At 34.3% G+C, this 20,438-nt stretch overlaps 3 protein-coding genes and 1 pseudogene across 4 annotated transcripts; 2 read left to right on the top strand and 2 right to left on the bottom strand.

Annotated features, from left to right (window-relative positions):
• LOC104745646 (putative hydrolase C777.06c) lies at positions 7–2,882 on the bottom strand. 2 transcript variants are annotated; one of them, XM_010466947.2, is made up of 12 exons: positions 2,571–2,882; positions 2,111–2,241; positions 1,894–2,006; positions 1,699–1,740; positions 1,400–1,455; positions 1,202–1,278; positions 975–1,097; positions 798–874; positions 622–685; positions 481–531; positions 308–356; positions 7–208 (listed from the first exon to the last, which is right to left on the bottom strand). In XM_010466947.2, the coding sequence occupies exons 1-12, from the start codon at positions 2,749–2,751 to the stop codon at positions 90–92; spliced, it is 1,083 nt and encodes a 360-aa protein (XP_010465249.1). In that variant the 5' UTR covers positions 2,752–2,882; the 3' UTR covers positions 7–89. The 2 variants fall into 2 exon arrangements, with proteins under 2 accessions (XP_010465249.1, XP_010465250.1); XM_010466948.2 differs by having other exon boundaries at positions 2,567–2,779.
• Positions 3,070–4,774, top strand: LOC104748177 (annotated as a pseudogene).
• LOC104745644 (arginine--tRNA ligase, chloroplastic/mitochondrial-like) lies at positions 7,926–11,775 on the bottom strand. The gene is made up of 17 exons (XM_010466946.2): positions 11,547–11,775; positions 11,324–11,460; positions 11,159–11,234; positions 10,979–11,080; positions 10,663–10,878; positions 10,466–10,540; positions 10,271–10,354; positions 10,040–10,144; positions 9,765–9,943; positions 9,527–9,611; positions 9,243–9,429; positions 9,070–9,139; positions 8,888–8,957; positions 8,701–8,790; positions 8,528–8,596; positions 8,332–8,430; positions 7,926–8,218 (listed from the first exon to the last, which is right to left on the bottom strand). Exons 1-17 carry the CDS (start codon positions 11,556–11,558, stop codon positions 8,108–8,110), a joined length of 1,767 nt encoding a protein of 588 aa, XP_010465248.1. The 5' UTR covers positions 11,559–11,775; the 3' UTR covers positions 7,926–8,107.
• On the top strand, positions 16,882–19,823 carry LOC104745643 (beta-fructofuranosidase, insoluble isoenzyme CWINV1-like). The gene is made up of 7 exons (XM_010466945.2): positions 16,882–17,093; positions 17,235–17,243; positions 17,471–18,339; positions 18,430–18,591; positions 18,670–18,917; positions 19,116–19,203; positions 19,493–19,823. Exons 1-7 carry the CDS (start codon positions 16,898–16,900, stop codon positions 19,670–19,672), a joined length of 1,752 nt encoding a protein of 583 aa, XP_010465247.1. The 5' UTR covers positions 16,882–16,897; the 3' UTR covers positions 19,673–19,823.

Here is a 20,438-nt window from a genome sequence, read left to right as displayed (position 1 = left end):
AAAAAAAAAAAAAAAAAAAATGTATTTATGTAAGGTATGATTTGTTATGAACCGGTTATACCGGGGTAAAAAAATATGAATAAACCGAGTTAAATTGAGATTGGTACACGAAGACCATCGTAGCTCAATTGGACATCGATGCCTTCTGTGTCCATAAGTTTCTCCAGTTCTTCGCTCACCTTCTCGTGGTCCATCAAATGCATCATTCCTTCAGAGGAAACAAAAAAAAAAAAGATTACTCAAAAAGTTGCACAAGAAAAGGATGTATACCTTTTTTGTATTCAATGTGTGATTTAACAGATTGTACCGGTGAAAAGGGTTCTTTTTGGTTTGATTTTCCGAACTTCCTCTAACGCCTGAAGGAAGGAAACGAAAAGTGGGAATGAATGTGAATTTGATGATTGCGAATAAATTGCATAGTTCTTGTTTCCAAGAGAAAGAATCAAATATAAGGAGGAGAATGGGAAGCAAGCTTTGTACCCTTGGGAGGCCAAAGTGTGTTGCTGAAGACCGGTCAGGCCTCAAAGCATCCTAGAGAGAGGAAGATATGTGTCTTGGGTAATAAGTTATCTTTGTTGAAGAAAGAACAATAGATGTGATATGTGAAAGAGTTGAGATTACCATAATTAGGACATCACAGTCTTTAAGGAGCGGGTAGGTTTCTTCCGGTATGTCACTGACATCGCTGCAATTATCACAGTATGATAAGTTATCATTGATAACTAAAGGCTCTGATATTCATGAACAAACTCTGGCACAAAAATGGTAAGAGGGGAAGTGAGTGTGAGTGTGTTTACCTTATGTAGCAGACATTACCAAACCGGAAACCAAGGGAACGGTAGTTACTTCCATGCCACACAGGTAATGGGATGATCTGAAACAGTTATAATATCCAATTCATGTCTAAGGCAACGCCAAGATGATGACTGAACATAGTATTGTTGATGATTATAAGCCAGAAATAAAGGTGTTACCTTTAGATCGTTTACCACAAATGGTTGGTCCTCATGTATGATTTTAAACTCCAACTCTGAGACCGCAGCACCGGGTATGATCACACTTGTATCAACCAAGTAATAATGGGTCTTCTTCATCACCTAAGGAGATTCACATGTCATGGTGGAGAGCCTTATTTAGCAACTTAAATAGCATTGTGAGAGATGAGGGAAACATTTTGGAGTGTAGGTAAAACTAGGTAAACCTCAAGATCACGGGTAGCAGTGTAAATCGGTATGTGAGGTTGGACATTGTTTGTCCAATCACGGAGATCATCAAGACCTAGATAGCACAAAACAAGACTTTCAATTAAGGAGACAACACATGACTTTACAGGAGAAAAAAAAAACATGGAACAAGAAAATGATGGATGGGCAAGATTTAACTTGTCAGTTTCAGAGACCTCCAATTGCGTCAGCATGAGAATGAGTAATTACAACCGCATCAAGTGTTCTTAGCCTGACAAGAAAAACACAACTAGGTATTATAGGGATGGCCATAGAATCAACGATAAAACAATCACAGTGTGGCGGATTATTAGAAGCAACTAGTGATAAACAGAGAGTTCAGCTAAACATACTTGTTCACAGTATAACAAATAATAACAAGTCGTGTAAGAAACATCAGAATCAAATAGGGGGGATTCCCGACAATCAATTTTTGACAACTGAAACCTTAATGGTTGACGGAAAAAAAACTAACCCGAAGGTGGGGAACCATTTAAGTGCACTATGGTAGAAGAATCTGCCAAGACAAGGGAGTTAAGAAGTCAGCATACAATAATCAAAATGAATGTCTTATATGAAAAAAGATGGACTCAACCCCTCTTTCTAATGTCTAACTATAACGTGATAAATAGAAGAATCACATTGATACTACTCATCTCACAGCACTTACTTGCCACAATCAATGAGGATGTTACTTGTTCCAGATGGTCTAATGTACCGAACAAGAATACTGGTGTTAAGTCTCCTATTTTTGTTTCCTGGTTCTGTTGCTTTTGTGCATACCTAGAATAACCAAACAGGATATTTTTCTCACAGGGATTGCATTGAAATCGTCGAAGATGAATCATAATAAAAGAAGAGATGAAAGCAAAACCAAAAAAAAGTACCAAACATGTTTTCAAAGGATTAGTGAGGCAGCTGACACGAGGAATCCCTTCACTCGTTCCGGTACCCATAAATACAACCTCAGACCGTTCATTGGATGATGACACCAAAGCTTCATCAGCATTTGCATAATCTAATAAACCACAACATACATAGTACATACCATAGTCACAAAAAAAATGATGATAGTGTTGAATGCTACAAAGAAGCCATAGATTGACACATAGATATCTCTGAATTCCTATAAACAGTTAAACACAACCTCAGAATGTTCAATGGATGATGGCACCAATAGAACAAACAATGTATGTACAGGATTCAGAGTCATTGATTATATAGTCAAAACAATCATACTGGTCAAATCTAGTGCAAACCCAGGAAATCTAATCACATCAAAAGACCCAGATGATGTTTGTTGTAAATTTGAAGAAACTGAGTAAAAATTTAAGAATAGATACCCACTGGATTGAAGGCAAGCCTGAAGAATCTTGTTGAGCGGAGACCTCGTTGTGTTTCTAGAGATGAGACTTTGGCAACGGAGGAAAGATGTCTGGTGCCGAAGAGAATCGAAACATGATAAAGAACGATGCGAAGGCCGAAGTGTGCCTAAACCCAGAGACAGAACCGCTGACATAGCCGCCATTTCCAAAAATCCTGAATCTCGGATTCGGAGTCGATCCTATGTTGGCTCGAACCTTCTCCGACCGAAAGTGATTTCTAAGACAAACGTTGTCGTTTTTTAACTTGAGTATATCATATAACTAACTGCTCTCTCTCTCTCTCAGTTACACAGATTTGGGCTTTTTAGTTGGGTTTCTCTTTGTTTTTGTTTTTGGTCAATTTTGTAAGATTGGTTTGTGTAGGATGACGATGTGTCCTCTTCTTAGTGGCTGGAATAAAAGGGTAGATTTGTCTATCTCTCTCTCTCTATGTATCCCTAATTTCTTCCATCGTACGTAAGTCCGTTTTGCAGAAGAAGAGAATGACGACAATATCAGATCTTCCATGTGATTTGGTAGGGGAAATACTGTCTAGAGTTCCATTGACATCTCTGGGAGCAACACGATCTACTTGCAAAAAGTGGGAAGCTTTATCTAAAAACCAGATTTTTGGTAAAAAAAGCAACAGGGAAGCAGTTTCTAGGGTTTATGATGAAGGATTCAAGGGTTTGTTCTTTGAAATTCGATCTCCAAGGAATCCGCAACCACGGGGACTTGTTTGATCCATCTATAAATCAAGTAAGCCTACGTAACCAAGTCGAGGTACATAGAGTCTTTCATTGTGACGGTTTATTGCTGTGCGTCCTCGAGGACAGGCCAAGGCTCTTGGTATGGAATCCTTATTTGGGTCAAACCATGTGGATCCATCCCAGACAAAATTTCGACGTCTTGGACAGGTATGCTATCGGTTATGACAAGAAGAACCGTAACCACAAAATCTTGAGAATTTTCGGTGAGCAGCGAACGGTTCTTGGGTACGAAATCTACGATTTTAGCTCTAATTCATGGAGGGTTGTTGATGATGTCGAACCACCCGAGTGGTTTATATGGTCTCATCAACGTAGTGTGTCTTTGAAAGGGAATGCTTTTTTTGCTGCTAAAAGGGAAACAACAACAGTAGTTGGTGGTGGAGGAAAGATTATTGAAGAAGATATCTTACTCTGTTTTGATTTCACAACAGAGAGATTTGGACCGAGTCTGTATCTTCCGTTTTGCTCTGATGCAAAAGACAATGTTACTTTATCTTGTCTCAGAGATGAGCAGCTCGCCGTGTTACACCAACACATGAAAAGATGTCAGATCATGGAGATTTGGGTTACGACTAAGATTGATCCCCATACGGTCTCATGGAACAAGTTTATGAGAGAGCTCGCTGGTTATCCGGTTGAAACTGAAGGTGGGAGTTTCTTCATTGACGAGGAGAAGAATGTTGCTGTTGTTTTTGACCTTGACCATTTTCATGGGGCTATGGCTTCAGCTCACATGGTTGGACCAAGGAGGTACTTTAGATCTGTTAAAATCGGACAAGCCCTTAATATTGGAAAACTTGACCAGTTAGGATATTTTCATGCGAAGTATCGTCTCCCTCTTGTGTGCTCTTCTTATGTTCCAAGTTTAGTCCAACTCCAAATCAACCAACCGGCTTGCAAAAAAAGAAAAAGAGAAAGAGTTTATAAACCCAAAAGCAAAATGAAAGAAGAACAAAGGGAAAAAAAATGGTGGGACAGAGGTTTACTAGTTAGTTCCATCCCTTGTTTAATGTATTAATGTCCCCTAGGTCAGAACAGATTTTGACATATGGGTGATAGTGATACAATAAACCAACGAATCATCCACCGTTTCTACACCCGGTATATGTGGGTGCCCTTTCAACGAAGCTGGCGGTATAACGAGTGCTTGTGAGAAAATAGATTTAGGAGTGCTTCTTAAAATGAAAGCACCAATGCCCTAAGATGCCAACTTTTAAGCGATATACAACTGACCGAGTTTTTGCTTTGGTGAGATGAGATATATTCTGGTTAATTATTTCTCTGAAATATGGTACAAACCCATTTGGACAAAGCAGCTGAATAAATAATACTGACAAATTCAGGTTATATAAAATCAAATGTGATGTCTTTGACATATTGTTGGAACACTTTTTGTGCAGTATGTATGAGTGAGTGATGGTGTAATGACTCCCGCAAATTAATCTGCAAAGTCATAATCATGTGTAAGGTTTTGTTATGGATTGTGTGATCTCTTGATCGTTAATTTATTATCTTGATTGTTAATTAATCTTTAAACCATATCTAAATCCTTTACTATTTTCAGTTAAATAAGCAAGATATATCACATATATATATATATATATATATATATAAGTAAGGTTTTGGTCTCTCCTTATTGGTTGGTTTTAATTTAATGCTTTCTAATTTTTTTATTTTTTATTTGTTTTTTAATTGTTTAATTTCTTTAAACAGTATTTAAGACCCAATTAACACAATCCATTTAATTCACACATTAAAATAAAATTATAACTGAAAATAAAATAAATTATGCATTAATCATATTCCACCATTCAATTCTATTCAAACACAATAAATTATAATTATGCACTCACTTTTCTTTTGTAACTTCCATCAATTTTATCATATAAATAAGCATTCTCTCATATTAGCATTCTTTTACTTTCACATTTTCCTATTCTCTCTTTCTCTTCCATTTCTCTCATTCTCTTCCACAATACCTCAAATCATTTTTCAATCATTTATTTTTGATTTCTTATTTTTGTTGTATGGGTTACAAAAAACCAAATGAAATAGCATTGTAAATTTTAATGCTAAATTTTAATTTTAGAGACTGCATGATATATATTTTACATTGTTCTTATTTTTAAAAATTCATCTCCATTATCTAATTTGGATTATCATCTTATAAAGTAATCATTCTCTCTTTATCTCCCATCAATATCAAATGTTGTTATATCTCATATGTGTTGTAAGAGTTTGATTATATATTTTAATTTAGAAGTTATTCTATATATTTAACATTTTTCAATTTTTATTTTATTTATATAAAAATATAATATTTCTTTTGTATTTTTTGCCTTTCTAATCTATTCATATTTATTTTTTAAATTTTCATATTTAAATTTAAATTTACAGATGTTGGTTTTAACAAAAAAAATCAAGTTTATTTGAGAATTAGATGTTCATATTCCTTTTAAACAATCAATGTGTAAAAATGAGTTAGCCACATAAATAATTCACTTTAATATATATATATATATATATATATATATATATTCATTTTCCATTCATTTTCACTCTCTCTTTATTGGTTGATTTTCATTTAATGCTAATTGCGTAAACAATATTTAAGACCCAATTAACACAATACATTTAATTCACACATTAAAATAAAATTATAACTGAAAATAAAATAAATTATGCATTAATCATATTCCACCACTCAATTCTATTCAAACACAATAAATTATAATTATGCACTCACTTTTCTTTTGTAACTTCCATCAATTTTATCATATAAATAAGCATTATCTTATTCTCTCATATTAGCATTCTTTTACTTTCACATTTTCCTATTTTCTCATTCTCTTCCATTTCTCTCATTCTCTTCCACAATACCTCAAATCATTTTCCAATCTTTTGTTTTTGATTTCTTATTTTTGTTGTATGGGTTACAAAAAACCAAATGAAATATCATTGTAAATTTTAATGCTAAATTTAATTTTAGAGACTGCATGATATATATTTTACATTGTTCTTATTTTTAAAGATTCATCTCCATTATCTAATTTGGATTATCATCTTATAAGTATTTTTTTTTTTTTTTTACAAACTTCATCTTATAAGTAATCATTCTCTCTTTATCTCCCACCAATATCAAATGTTGTTAGATCTCATATGTGTTGTAAGAGTTGGATTATCATCTTTGTTTTGTTTATATTCTTGCATGAATTTAAAACTCATGGTAAAAGTGTGATTATATTTTGCTGGATTTATCTTATATATATATATATATATGTATAATAAAAATTTGGTGGCTATAAAAAAACTATTATCGATGCAAATTCAACAACACTAATTTCAATCAAAGTCCAATGAGGGAATCAATCAAAAGAAATCATCTTCGTACATGTATATATATTTTATTTTTAAAAGTATGCAATGTTTTAACAAAATTAACTATTATAATAGAATTACTAAATCAAAATTTTTAACTCCCTCTTACCTCCAATTTTTTTTTGAGAATTTGTATACCCATCATTATATTTAGTTCTTCTGATCTAAAATATAATTATATAAAGATCATTATAGTGTTTCTTTAATTCAAAATTTTGTAATTTAACAATTTTTTATATAAAAACAATTTGATATTCCCATTTCCAAAATCTTACTACAAAGAGGAAATCATTAGAATTTAACCTAGCAATATAGCTTAATAGCTTAAATTAAGGTGAACATAAAAGAGATTAAAAATTAAATTAATATTTGGGATTTTTAATTGCATTTCATATGAAATATATTTAGTTGATACTTCAAAAATAATATTGCAATTTAATTATTAAATGTTTTAGGTAAATTTTGAATATTATAGTAAATTTTTATGATTTAAATAAATAAAGTGTATTATTGACATTTAGGAGATTTTTTTGTTATATATGTATTTTTAATGAGAATTTCAAAAATACATTTTTTAATACCAACACTAAAAATACCATTTTAAAAAATTTTATTAAAAAAAATTTTCAAAAAATTATCATATAATTAAATAAACTAAAATAAATTAACATATGTAATACAACAACCCGTGTATATGCGCGGGATATTACCTAGTGGGTAGATAAGGTTATAAGTAGTAGGGTGAGAATTATATACCTATATATTACGTACAAGCTTTTGTTAGTATTACTTTTGTCAAATTTAAATGTTTCCACACATTTAACGTTACATTAAAACACTTTTGGTAGTAGTAAAATTGTTACTTATTCAATATTCATTACAATTAATATTTGTGGACCTTTAAAATCTCTTAAATATAATTAATAACTTCGAAACTATGATTTTTTAATTTATTTATATACAAATTGAACCTAAAAACCAATTTGGAATCATTGATTTTTTTTTTTGGTGAACTTTGGAATCATTGATTTATCGAGGTACTATTTTATTAAATAAATAAATAAATATATGTATATATACTCAACGATAAAGAAGAAGTAATTACTTTTATCATAAATATAATAAATGTATAGTCTTGGAGTAAGTCTTTGTATCGGAAGCTAGAGAAGTTGATCCTCAAGCCATTCTAATTTAAGATGATACTTAGATTAACCTTAAAACCCTTTCATGATTCACCTCGGTTCAGATTCTATCTACAGGTTACCCAACCAGAATGAGAACAGAGAAAGTTAAAAGCTAAAAAAAAGCCTCTCTAAGTATTTTGCCTTAGTTCCGGTATGCCTTCTAGGTCGTTTAGTTCCGGTATGATGTATCAAATCTTGTAAACAGGAGTGATTCCAAGAAGGTGGAAGCATTTCCGCATGACTACGGCCGTCGCTTCACAAAGTAGGAGACGGCTTGTTTCCTTTGCTGAACAATTGACCTGTAAATGTTTAATGTTTCAAGTGAAAGATTAGAACAATGGTGGTTGATTATGCAATCTAGCTAATATCACAATCTTTATATAGTTAAGTAGGATATTAGGAATGTACTCACCTGACATGTGGAGTAGAATTTGGTATAATGTTCAGATAAATCGTAGAGGTACTCGCACAGCAGGTGCGGTAACAACTTTGTGCATGCTTCCTCAACCGTCTGCAAATCATTCAAATGGATATCAATTGATCATCTTTTTACCAAGAAAAAAGTAAGTGGATTATGAAAGAACTATCTAATTAGCATGTGTTTTTACCTCGGCAAACTGAAGCAAGTGAAGCCCCAGTGCTCTTTCATTAGCATGATCCAATACTAAATTTCCTGTCTGAAATATAATAGGTGTTAAGATAAGTATTACAGCACATTACACAGACCAAAGAGGAACAATGAGTAGTATTAAGTGGTTTTGAGTTCATGCAGCTAAAATACCTTTTTCAGCTCATCTATGTCTTTGCCAGATTTCTGGATGATTGAACAGATCCGAGCATGAGCGTAAAGAAGGTAAACGGCTGTATTTCCCTGCTCATGACATACGACCAAATATTTAATAAGAAATTAAGCATGTGTAGATACCTGCATAATACAAATATGTAGACAAGCTGCCAAATTACACTACCTTGTCACTAAGCATTTCATCATAACTGAATCTATAATCTGTCGATATGTTTTTCTTCATGTCCGCATACCTTGAAATAAAATTAAACATAACATTAAGTTAGCTGTAGCATAAAAATATTCATCAAATTTGGTCAGCCTTAAAAATTCAGAAGATAAAAGTAGAATAGAGAAGAGACTTACTTCACCGCACCATATCCAATTGCCTCTGCTGTTTGGTCCAGCTCCTCTGGTGTCCATTCTTTGTCCTTAGCTAGAGCCGAGTGGACAACATATAAAAGGATGAATAAGAACACAAGAAGTTAATGGTTCAACAATTTAAAAAACGTAGAGAGTGATGACATAAAGTAAGATACCACGCTCAATAAGGGCATCTTTACTGCGAGTCTTGGCCTCATCCAGCAAATCAGCTAGAGGGACTATTTCTCTATCACGATTTCTAAACCGCTTGCCATCTTCCCCCTTGACTACACCAAATTTAACATGGCTAACTCTAGGGCAAGTTTCATCATTTTCTGGAAGCCAACCTACTTGTCTGGCAGCCTGATTCAGAGTGACAAGATAACCACAGTTAAGATTGACAGTTTAAAACAAAACAGAGCATTTCACAAGTCGTAAAATACTTATTCATCAAACCTACTTTGAAGAATCTGTCAAAGTGCTCCTGCTGGCCAGCATCGGTCACATAAATAATCCACTCAGCTTCCTCTTTATTCAGTCGATACCTAGACCAAGCAGATTCTTGCATCAGCATACAAACTCATTGAACAATATTTTAGAAGCTACACTTAAGAAAATACAGACACCAAAAGTCTTAACAGATGAGATATATTTTCCAAAGATTGCTAACTAAGATAATTAACAGGAAGATAACTCACCAAAGAGCAGCAAGATCTGTTGTGTCATAGGTAAAACCACCATCACTCTTTACAAGCATGCATGGGGTCTTGAAGTCTTTGATGAACATCACTTGGGCCCCATCACTTTCTTCTACCAAACCCTTGCTATTCAGTTCCTCGATCATGTCAGCAATATAAGGTTTGTAATAGCTTTCTCCCTGTCATGAAATAATGTAATGTTCATTACCAATCCATCTATTTTTCCATCCTGCCTCGAATCATATTAGTATATATATGTCCAGCTATGCCTTTACCTTTTCTTCAAGCTCAACTTGAAGGCGTTGATAAATCTCAGCATAATCATTACGACTGATTTCACAAAGCTTTTCCCAAGTCTTGTGGTATACAGGATCTTCACCCTGCACAGAACAAACGTAAATAACTAAGAAAAAAAGACACTGCCACAGGCAGCTGCATATTGGGACACTGCCAAACAGAAAAATACACCAGTGATTCAGGTTAAGAGATAAGTAAAAGTTAGTTACCTGTAGACGGACAACAGCCTTTTGTGCCTTTTGCTTAAATTCTGGATCCGCATCAAACTTCATTTTTGATGGTTTGTATAACGCCTATATAAGATGACATCTCAAAATTAGACACTGAATTGCTTTGACTCTTCACATAATTAAACATAGTATGTCAATATTGGTACATAAGGAAGAACTGCAAAAAAGGCTGACCTGAATATTTTCAATTGCTGTCTCTGTCGCACTATCCGGAAATTTCTCAAAGAGGTACTCAATCAACATGCCAAACTGCAAAATAAAAAGCAGCTTTTTATGACTTTGATAAATATTGGAATACCAACAACAATAAAACAACACTTGGTTTCAAGGTCTTAATTAGAAATCATTCAAAGAGCAGACAATGTAACTACCTGTGTTCCCCAGTCACCAACATGGTTTCTGCGCAGAACTTCAACATTTGAGTACTCAAGCATACGAGCTATGGTGTCACCGATGATAGTTGACCTTAGATGGCCAACATGCATTTTCTTTGCAATGTTTGGAGAGGAAAAATCAACTACAGCTATCTTAACCGAAAGAGTAGGCGCCCATGTCTCAATCCCATTGATAAGCATATTCTCAATACTCTGCAAATAAGATTAGAACAAAAACAATGATGTTAAACATACGAAGACTAGTGAATGAGTACACAAAGTGCGCAAATAAAACATGAGCGCTGATCATTACCTTAGCCATCCATTTAGCTGAGAGTACAACATTCACGTATCCAGGTTGAGCTACAGAGCATGATTCCACCATATCACAAGTAGGAAGATTTGTAACAATGGCCTAACAAATTTTTAAAATTATGATAAGAATCAAAACAAAAAGACACGAAATTTTCTAAAGACCAAACAAAAACCAAACCTGTGCAATAGCTAAAGGACGAGTGAACTGAGTACCCTTTCCTTTAACTTTGGACCATAGTCCCATTGCATTGTTACTGCAAACAAAACAAACGACACATGAGAAAACAAAACACGAAAAGATTGGAACTTTATATATTGATTCAGGTAGAAGCAAGCAAATTACCATTGGTAATCTTCAAATTTCCCAACCTCAACCAAGGGCTTAACACTAGGTTCATCTGGAACCGTCAATTTCAGAGAAGCATCAAAGAGCTTAATCAGTTGCTGTTTCAGATTTCCCATGGTTTCTTCTTCTTCCTTCTGTCGATCACACCAATCAAAAAATCATCAGTGTATATCTAACTTTGAATTTCACTTGGATTCAAAAAAGTACTTTAATCACTTACAGCTGCCACCATGGTTGCCAAAGCAAATCTCCAAAGCGTTTACAGAACCACGAAATCGAAATCAAGACGTGATGAGAGCCTTTATCCTGTAGGGCTTATAAGGAAGACCAGAGGAATTTGCCAGTGACGTGATGGAAACGCGAAAGCCCCTTTGGAAGAAGAAAAAAGATCAGACGGAAAATTAAGGTTTCTTTTAACATATACGGTTGAAAGGGGCAAATTCCCAATTTGCCAGGAACGAATATTTCTATTTTTTTTACTAATGCCATGATGTTAGATAAGCACAAATAATATAAGATAGATTTTTTTTTTTCCATCAAACACTCCATTATATTAGATTAAAGGTTTACAAGCTTCCTTTGAAAAGGAGCCAAATACACCAATAAACTTACACAGGAGGACAAAATAAACTACAAACATCAATTTTAAAACGTACATAAAACAAGCTTTAAAGCTTGACTTAAAACCATAAAGGTGATAAGATACATAAAGAGGACAACAAGTCCTAAAGGTAAAGAGTTGCCACACAAAGTGAGACCACTCGTGGTGAAGGATGACCGACCACTGCCACATAGTCAGCCATCTTGATAACCATTGCCGCAGACGTTGCAAAAAAACGAACGCGGTATTTGGATTCCGTGCGTGCACCAAAAGTCCCTGGAAAGGGTGGTCACACGCTGGACAAGACGAGAGTCTTGAAAACCAAGAACCTGAGGGAACACTTGGAGAGGGTGTTGTATTGCACGAAGCTACAATTGCCATTACTATGCCTTCTAAAAGACACAATCGAACTATACAAAAGTCTCTCTTTCTTAAGTATAAGAGGAAAATAAAGTCTCTCTTTCTTGAGTATAAGAGGTAAATGCTCTCCATTAAGGAGGAATTAGACAACACAGTCCAAAGCTGGATTTTGAAGTTGGGCTTTAAAGCTAAATTTTTTATAGGGTTAATAAAAGTGCATAACCAAAAATTGGTGGACATCTCAAGTGATATTAATCTGATGGGCAAAAAAGGCTTTAATCTCAAAATATATGCTAGTCCATTTAAAATTAAAAGAATCTTGGGCCTGGCCCAGAATGGATTTAACAATTGCAACCCTAATCCATTTGTTTGATGCCCTAGATAGGATGCACAGCAACGACGGCCGGCTGAGGCGAGGTTGGTGGTTGGGCACACACGTCGGTGGTGAGCTCTGACGCAATCACCGGTCACTAAAACACCATTTTCAACGCATTGATGGGACAGTGAAGACGACAACAACAAACTATCGTTGGAAGAGGACGTCACCAGTACCGACGACACCAGATCGGGAAGGCCCAAAAAAGGGGTACCAGAGCAGCCAACATAACAAAGATCTGTGCCCTCAAGATCGAAGGATATGTGATTTTGCAGAGGATGGAACAGACAGATCTCTCCGTCGACCAAGACTTGCGGAGGAAGGAGGGGACATACAGATGACGCGGCGAAAAAGTGATCTCCGGCCACTAGCAATCTGAGCATTGCCTCGTCGAAAAAAGAACCCGCAATAGAGATCGAGATGCGGGTTTGGTCTTTGCAGAAAACAATATAGCAACCAACGGCTAAACTCGATCCACGTCCAAGGGAATCGGAAGAGGCAAAATCTTCTACAGGAGGTCCATGTGAAGAGGCTCGTCGGTCAAACACCGAGACACAATCTCGACCCCCGTGGGTCGGAATATCAGCTAATGGGGTTGGCGAGTAGAGCAGCCGTGTGGTTGGTTGGGGAAGAGAATAACTTCGGAAGTGAGCCGAGAAAATCAGATCTAGAGATCTAAGTTTGGGGTTTGAAGCGGCGAGGGATTCGACAGTCGGTTGTTGCAGATGGATGCCTTCAAGGTCTCCGACCACCAGATCTTGGAAACGAAATGAAATACGGTGGTTAGGAGAAGACCTTCGGTTATAAACCGAGAATGACTCAGCTCCAAAAGAGAGTATTGAGCCGTTGAAATACAAGTTGGAGCATGGAAAGCTCGGCGAGGAGGCCGGAAACAGCAAGGGAACAAAGGAGAACCAGAGAGAATGAGATTCAGTCCGACGCCGGTGAGCAAGAGCTCTACCGGCATCGGAGAAAGAAAAACTCTTGACTGTGTCGATAATAGTACCCGATGTATTCTATACTCAGATATACTCTTTTAAGAGATAGATAGATAGTGAACTAGTTCCTAGTTCCTTAGTTTTTCCTTTAAATAATATAAGATAGATATGAATCTATTTTGTGTATATCTCTTTCTATGTTAATAGACTCTATGTACATGACATAATAATACAGAGCACTCTACGCAGTTTTCCCAACTTACATGCCAAATTTCAAAATTGCAAAATTCTATTCGATTAAGTATAAGTTAGAAAGAAAGAAAAAACAGGGCCATATGTAAATCGATCCAATAAGTGATATTTTGTATTGGAAACTATCAAATAGAAGATACCCAATAAAGCAAAACCATCAACTATTCTTATCCGTGAAAATTAAGTGAAAATAACTATAAACAGAAGAAGAAAAGAACAAGAAGTCTTTACTCGTGGAAGATAGAGGGTTTATTATAGCCCATTTTTGTGTTTAAGGCCCAAGTGTTTAGTGGGTTTGTTTTGTGTTTTTGTATTATTATCTTATTTCATACATATATTATAGATTTGTAATCATAGATTAGAATTAGGCCTGAACAAAATACTCGGATCCGAATATCCGATACAAACCCGATCCAAAAAACCCGATCCGAATCCGTATCCGAAATTGTAAAATACCCGAATAGGTTCTAAATCTCTAAATCCAAAAACCCGAATCCGAACCCGATCCGAACCGAAATCCGAACGGGTACCAAATATACCAACATTATTAATATATAGTAGTAATATATTAGTAATATTTATAATTTTAATAATATAAGTGTTCAAAATATTCAGATATTTAGATATCTTTGACAATTTGAAGTATTTAAACTGTTTTTTAGTAAATTTGGGTAGAAAATACTCTAAATTTTTAGATATATTGCATATTATTGAATAATTTACACTAAATTAGATACTAAAATTTTGAGTTTTGTGAACTTCGGGTAATCCGAATCTGAACTCGAAATACCCGAACCAAACCCAATCCGAACCCGAAGTCTAGAAATACCCGAACGGGTCCTATACCTCTAAACCCGAAAACCCGAAAACCCGAAATACCCGAACCAAACCCGAACGGGTACCCGAATGTCCATGCCTAATTAGAATTAATTAACTTACAAATTATATCCATATTTGTTATATTAACTAAGAAATATTATACACTAGAATTTGTACCTGGGCTTTTTACTTAAAACATTTTTTATCAATATAAATTATAAAGCTCAAATATAATCATTTAGAATTTATAAACACTAAACTTACTTTACTAAGTGATATAAAACATATATTTGTTTAAGATAATGTTTTTTTGACAAAAAAATAATTTGATATATATTATATGGTAACTAAGATCACCTCAACAAATCTGCAGGAAAAAAATAACTTTATATATATAGATATTAAAATTTTTTATTTTTGAACAAGTAATTTTAATTGAAAAAGTTTCCAAACAAAAATATTTTTAAATTGTATATACATAAAAAAAAACAAATCTAAAAAATTATATATTATCAATAAAAAAATTTTAATTACTCAAATGTTAAGTTATAAACTATGTAAAACATAAGAAACAATTATATTATTTTGTGTTGTGGCACAGATCCAAACAATATATAGATTAAAACTTAATAATATTATAAGCATTCAAACTTATAAAAGTATAAAATACTACCAGACAAAATTATATGGTAGGACGGATTTGGATCGACATTCATCTAAATTAAAATGTTTTAATATGGTGCTACAACATGGATACATCATTTCATCCGGTGATATTTTACATTTTCTTTTATAAATTTGACTTTTTATACTCTAAACAACACATACTATTAATTACTATGAGAACCAACAGCGGACCTACATAGGGAAGAGGCAGGTCACATGACCTGGGCAAATTAATTAAATAGTTGTTTTTGTATGTAATTCTACAAAGTTTCAGTAGCACAAATGGTAAATTCTATAAAGTTGTCCTCCCAAACCAGGGTTCAAACCACCAATATGACACAAATAATTTTTTTTCTTCTGTAATTGACCTCCCTAAATTTATTTCCTGGGTCCGTCACTGATGAGAACATATATATATATATAATAATATAACATATTAAAATTCAAAGAAACTCGATCTACTTATAATATATATATAAATTAATGTTATATTATATATAATACGACACCTCAATTTTAAAAATCGTTATATTGTTGTTTTTGTTGTCGTGGTGAGGTTTAGGGTTAAAAAAAACAAAAGGATATGATAAGATCGAGTTACCAACTATTTTTCTTATAATAATCATTTTTATTGGATTAATAAAAATGGTCTAAATTTTAAAACTTTGTAAATGAATCTTGTGGTGATGAAAACTACTGTCTCATACAATGAGTATAGGTGAAATTATCTCATAGAATGGGTATAATATATTGGTTTAAGTAACTAAAAGTTGAAGCTTACAACTGGTATGCATGGTCTGTTTTTAGTAATGTCAAAATATAAAGTTTTGTACAGAAATGTGAAGCATGATACTACAAAGGGACAAAGGTAGAGTCCAAAATTCGACTTTTCCACTATAATATTCAAGTATTCAATTACGTTTTCCATTTAATCAATTGTTTAATCTTGTATAATATAAAGACAAATTAATTTCAGATGATAGCCTAAAATAGTTGACTAAACAACGTGGGATAAGTCAAAAATAAACTTATTTACAAATATATTTTTGTAAAATTTTAACTTACATGTTACATCTAACCAGTATTGTTTCTATCATGTAAACCAAAACGCTACTAATTGTGGATATATATCTTTACACTGTAAATTTGATCTGATCAAATTTTGGGTGAGAAAGTTACTTGTAGAAGTGTACTAACCTTTTAGCCGTAAAAAAAAGTTATACAATACGATTTCGTATAGTACTTGTTGTTCCTTCAATCTATTTCCCTGCCTTTATTAATTGTTTTTTTCTTTCTACCAATAGAAACAACAACAAAACTATCGTATTTCAAATTTTTAGTAAACAATTAGGAAACAACTTGTTTTAGATGTCTGACTTATGGCAGTATAACACTTACTATTATTGACAACAAACCCAAAGAAACAACAACTTTTTTTGGACAAATATTATATTCAAATTTAGATATTGATAGGCTTGCCCTCGTCCTTTGCCTATAAATTTGACATGATCCATTCCTTCAAACAAAAACTAAACCAGTAAGAAAAACAAAAACACACAATGACAAGAGAAGTTTTCTCCAACATTGGACTTTGGTTATTATTCACGTTACTTATTGGTAACTATGTCGTCGATCTTGAAGCCTCGCACCATGTCTACGAGAGACTTTTGCAAAGCACTAACACCGAATCTCCTTCCGTAAACCAGCGCTACCGGACCGGTTTCCATTTTCAACCCCCAAAAAATTGGATGAACGGTATGACTAACTAAAATGCCATATCAACCTCAATCTCAATGCCAAAATATTTTTTATCACTCTCTAACATTTGTCTTGTTTATTTCTTTTCGTTTTGGTTCGTACCTTGGACAATTTGGATTGATCTTTTGTCGTGAGCAGATCCTAATGGTAAGATTTTTTTTTTTCTCTTCTTCTCCTAAATTTTTAAAACTTTTACTCAACTCTTCATATCCAATAGACAGATCATTTCCCTAGAAACTCGTTTTTTAATTGTTTTACCAACTGCATATTTGGTTTTTCTAATGTATTGGTCGACCTCATGTTACGCTGCACGTTCCTTTTATAATATCCATTTATGATTAATAAAATATGCACATATTTTTAAACTTACGCAGGGCCTATGATATACAAAGGAATATATCATCTTTTCTACCAATGGAACCCCAAGGGAGCGGTGTGGGGTAACATAGTGTGGGCTCATTCCACGTCAACAGACTTAATCAACTGGGAGCCACATCCTCCAGCTATCTTCCCATCTGAACCATTCGACATCAACGGATGCTGGTCCGGTTCAGTTACAATTCTCCCCGACGGTAAACCGGTTATCCTCTATACCGGAATTGACCCCAAGAACCAACAGGTCCAAAACATAGCCGAACCTAAGAATCTCTCCGATCCTTATCTCCGAGAATGGACAAAGTCTACGTTAAATCCTTTGATGGCTCCTGACGCCGTTAACGGAATCAACGCCAGCTCGTTCCGTGACCCAACCACCGCGTGGCTAGGCCAAGACAAGAAATGGAGAGTGATCATCGGAAGCAAGATCGACCGTCGTGGGTTAGCGATCACTTACACGAGCAAAGACTTTCTAAAATGGGAAAAATCTCCTGAGCCGTTGCACTACGACGACGGAAGTGGTATGTGGGAATGTCCTGATTTTTTCCCGGTGACGAGGTCCGGTTCTAAAGGCGTGGAAACGTCTTCGTTTGGTGAACCTAATGAGATTAAGCACGTGTTCAAAGTAAGCTTGGACGATACGAAACATGACTACTACACGATCGGTACGTACGACCGGGTTAAAGACAAATTCGTACCGGACAGTGGTTTTAAAATGGACGCTACGGCTCCTAGATACGATTACGGGAAGTATTACGCGTCGAAAACGTTTTATGACTCGGGCAAGAACCGGAGAATCTTGTGGGGTTGGACTAACGAGTCATCGTCGGTTGAGGATGATGTTGAGAAAGGCTGGTCCGGTATTCAGGTAATCATTTTTATAATAAAATTCATAAATTGATGAAGTGATTAAAGTCAATATAACATTGAATCAAATTTTCGTTTCATTCTTGATTAGACGATTCCGAGAAAAATATGGCTTGATCGATCAGGGAAACAATTAATTCAGTGGCCCGTTAGGGAAGTTAAAGGATTACGTACGAAAGAAGTCAAAAACTTACGCAACGAAGTTCTAAAGTCTGGATCTAGGCTTGAAGTGTCTGGTGTGACAGCTGCACAGGTTTGATTATTAAAAAAATTTAAAACAACATTGGTATGAGAAAATTATGTTTTTGACACTAGTCTTGTGATCGTACAGGCGGATGTGGAGGTTTTATTCAAAGTAAGAGACTTGGAGAAAGCGGATGTGATAGACCCAAGTTGGACCGATCCGCAGTTGATTTGTAGTCAGATGAATGTGTCGGCTAAGTCTAGTTTTGGTCCATTCGGTTTGATGGTTCTCGCATCTAAGAACTTGGAAGAGTACACATCTGTTTATTTTAGAATCTTCAAAGCCCGTCAAAACAGCGGTAAATTCGTCGTGGTCATGTGCAGTGACCAAAGCAGGTACGTTTCTTTGATTAAAGATCCCGATCAAGTACATTAATTTAGATAGTCTTTTGTCACACATATTTATATTATATTTCCAACAGGACTCACATATATTTAGATCTAAAGACTGGGTTCCTTTGAAAATATTAAACAATTATCCAAAAACTGACTTTTAATTTTTTTGGACTTGTTGGTGATGTGGAATTGGGACAGATCTTCACTGGAGGAAGATAATGACAAAACGACTTACGGAGCTTTTGTGGATATTAATCCTTACAAACCAATACCTCTCAGAGCCTTGGTAATTAAGTCTCCATTTTACACATATTTAGCTGTATATAAAAGTTTGTACTTTATGTTTTACATTTAAGAAAATATTAATAAGGCATGCAAATATTTAAAAACCTTCCTTTTTGGGAATATTCTTTGAAAATACCATGAAAATAATTAAGAGATTTTATTCATTATAATAAGTACTGATCAAAACATTACAGTGTTGCAATGATTAAATACCAGAGTCAAGGGGAATATTTTGATTGCAGATTGTTTTTATTTTATTTTTAAGTGTATGTTATATGGTGTTGTTGTAGATTGATCAGTCAGTAGTGGAGAGTTTCGGTGGAAAGGGGAGAGCATGCATTACCTCAAGAGTGTATCCAAAATTGGCAATAGGGAAAAGTTCACATCTCTTTGCTTTTAATTATGGATCTCAAAGTGTTGATGTCTTAAACCTAAACGCTTGGAGCATGAACTCTGCCCAAATCAGTTGATCACGTACGGCGGATATAGATACATATGTTAATTAAACCACATACCTATATGTATATATATATATCTCCATTTATTGAACATTTATATGAGTTCATTTTGGAGGGATCTTATATATGGTCCACTTTGGTTGTCAAAAAAGGCTATATATATGACATTTTATTTGACTTATTACTATAGTATCGTTTTCACTGTATTAAAAAAAAAAAAAAAAAACTACAGTAATTAAAACTCAATTCGTTGAACGATCGAACCATGCCTCTCGACCGTCCGATTTTCAACGGATACTAATCCAAGCCTGTCATGTCCCGCCTAAGGCTAAACCAGTATGGAGTGGCATGTGGGACAGAGCATGCATGGTAGTATCGCATTCTTTTTCCAACAGCTAAGGCTAATTAAATCGTTATCCTTTTATTGAACCTCTGGCTCTTGAGATGGAATACGTGCCTGATATGTAGAGGAAATAGTCGGCTAAATCCGGTTTGTTGTGTCCACTTTGGTGTAATGTTCTCACCTCCAAAAACTTGGAAAGTAAACATCTATACAGTATACAGTAAAACCTCATTAAATTAATACTCTATAAATTAATAAATTTTGCGATTCTAGTGTAAAAATTAACAAAATTCGATAAAATAATAAGATAATAAATTTTTTGAATTCTCCATGTAAAATATGGTCCCAATAATAGCATAAATTAATAATTTTGTAAATTTACATATATATATATATACTGATATAATAATGTATTTTTCTCCTAAAGCTCATTTC

The sequence above is a fragment of the Camelina sativa genome, chromosome 15, assembly GCF_000633955.1.
Source record: "Camelina sativa cultivar DH55 chromosome 15, Cs, whole genome shotgun sequence".
Lineage (NCBI taxonomy): Eukaryota > Viridiplantae > Streptophyta > Magnoliopsida > Brassicales > Brassicaceae > Camelina > Camelina sativa.
This window is presented reverse-complemented; position numbering and strand designations above follow the sequence as displayed.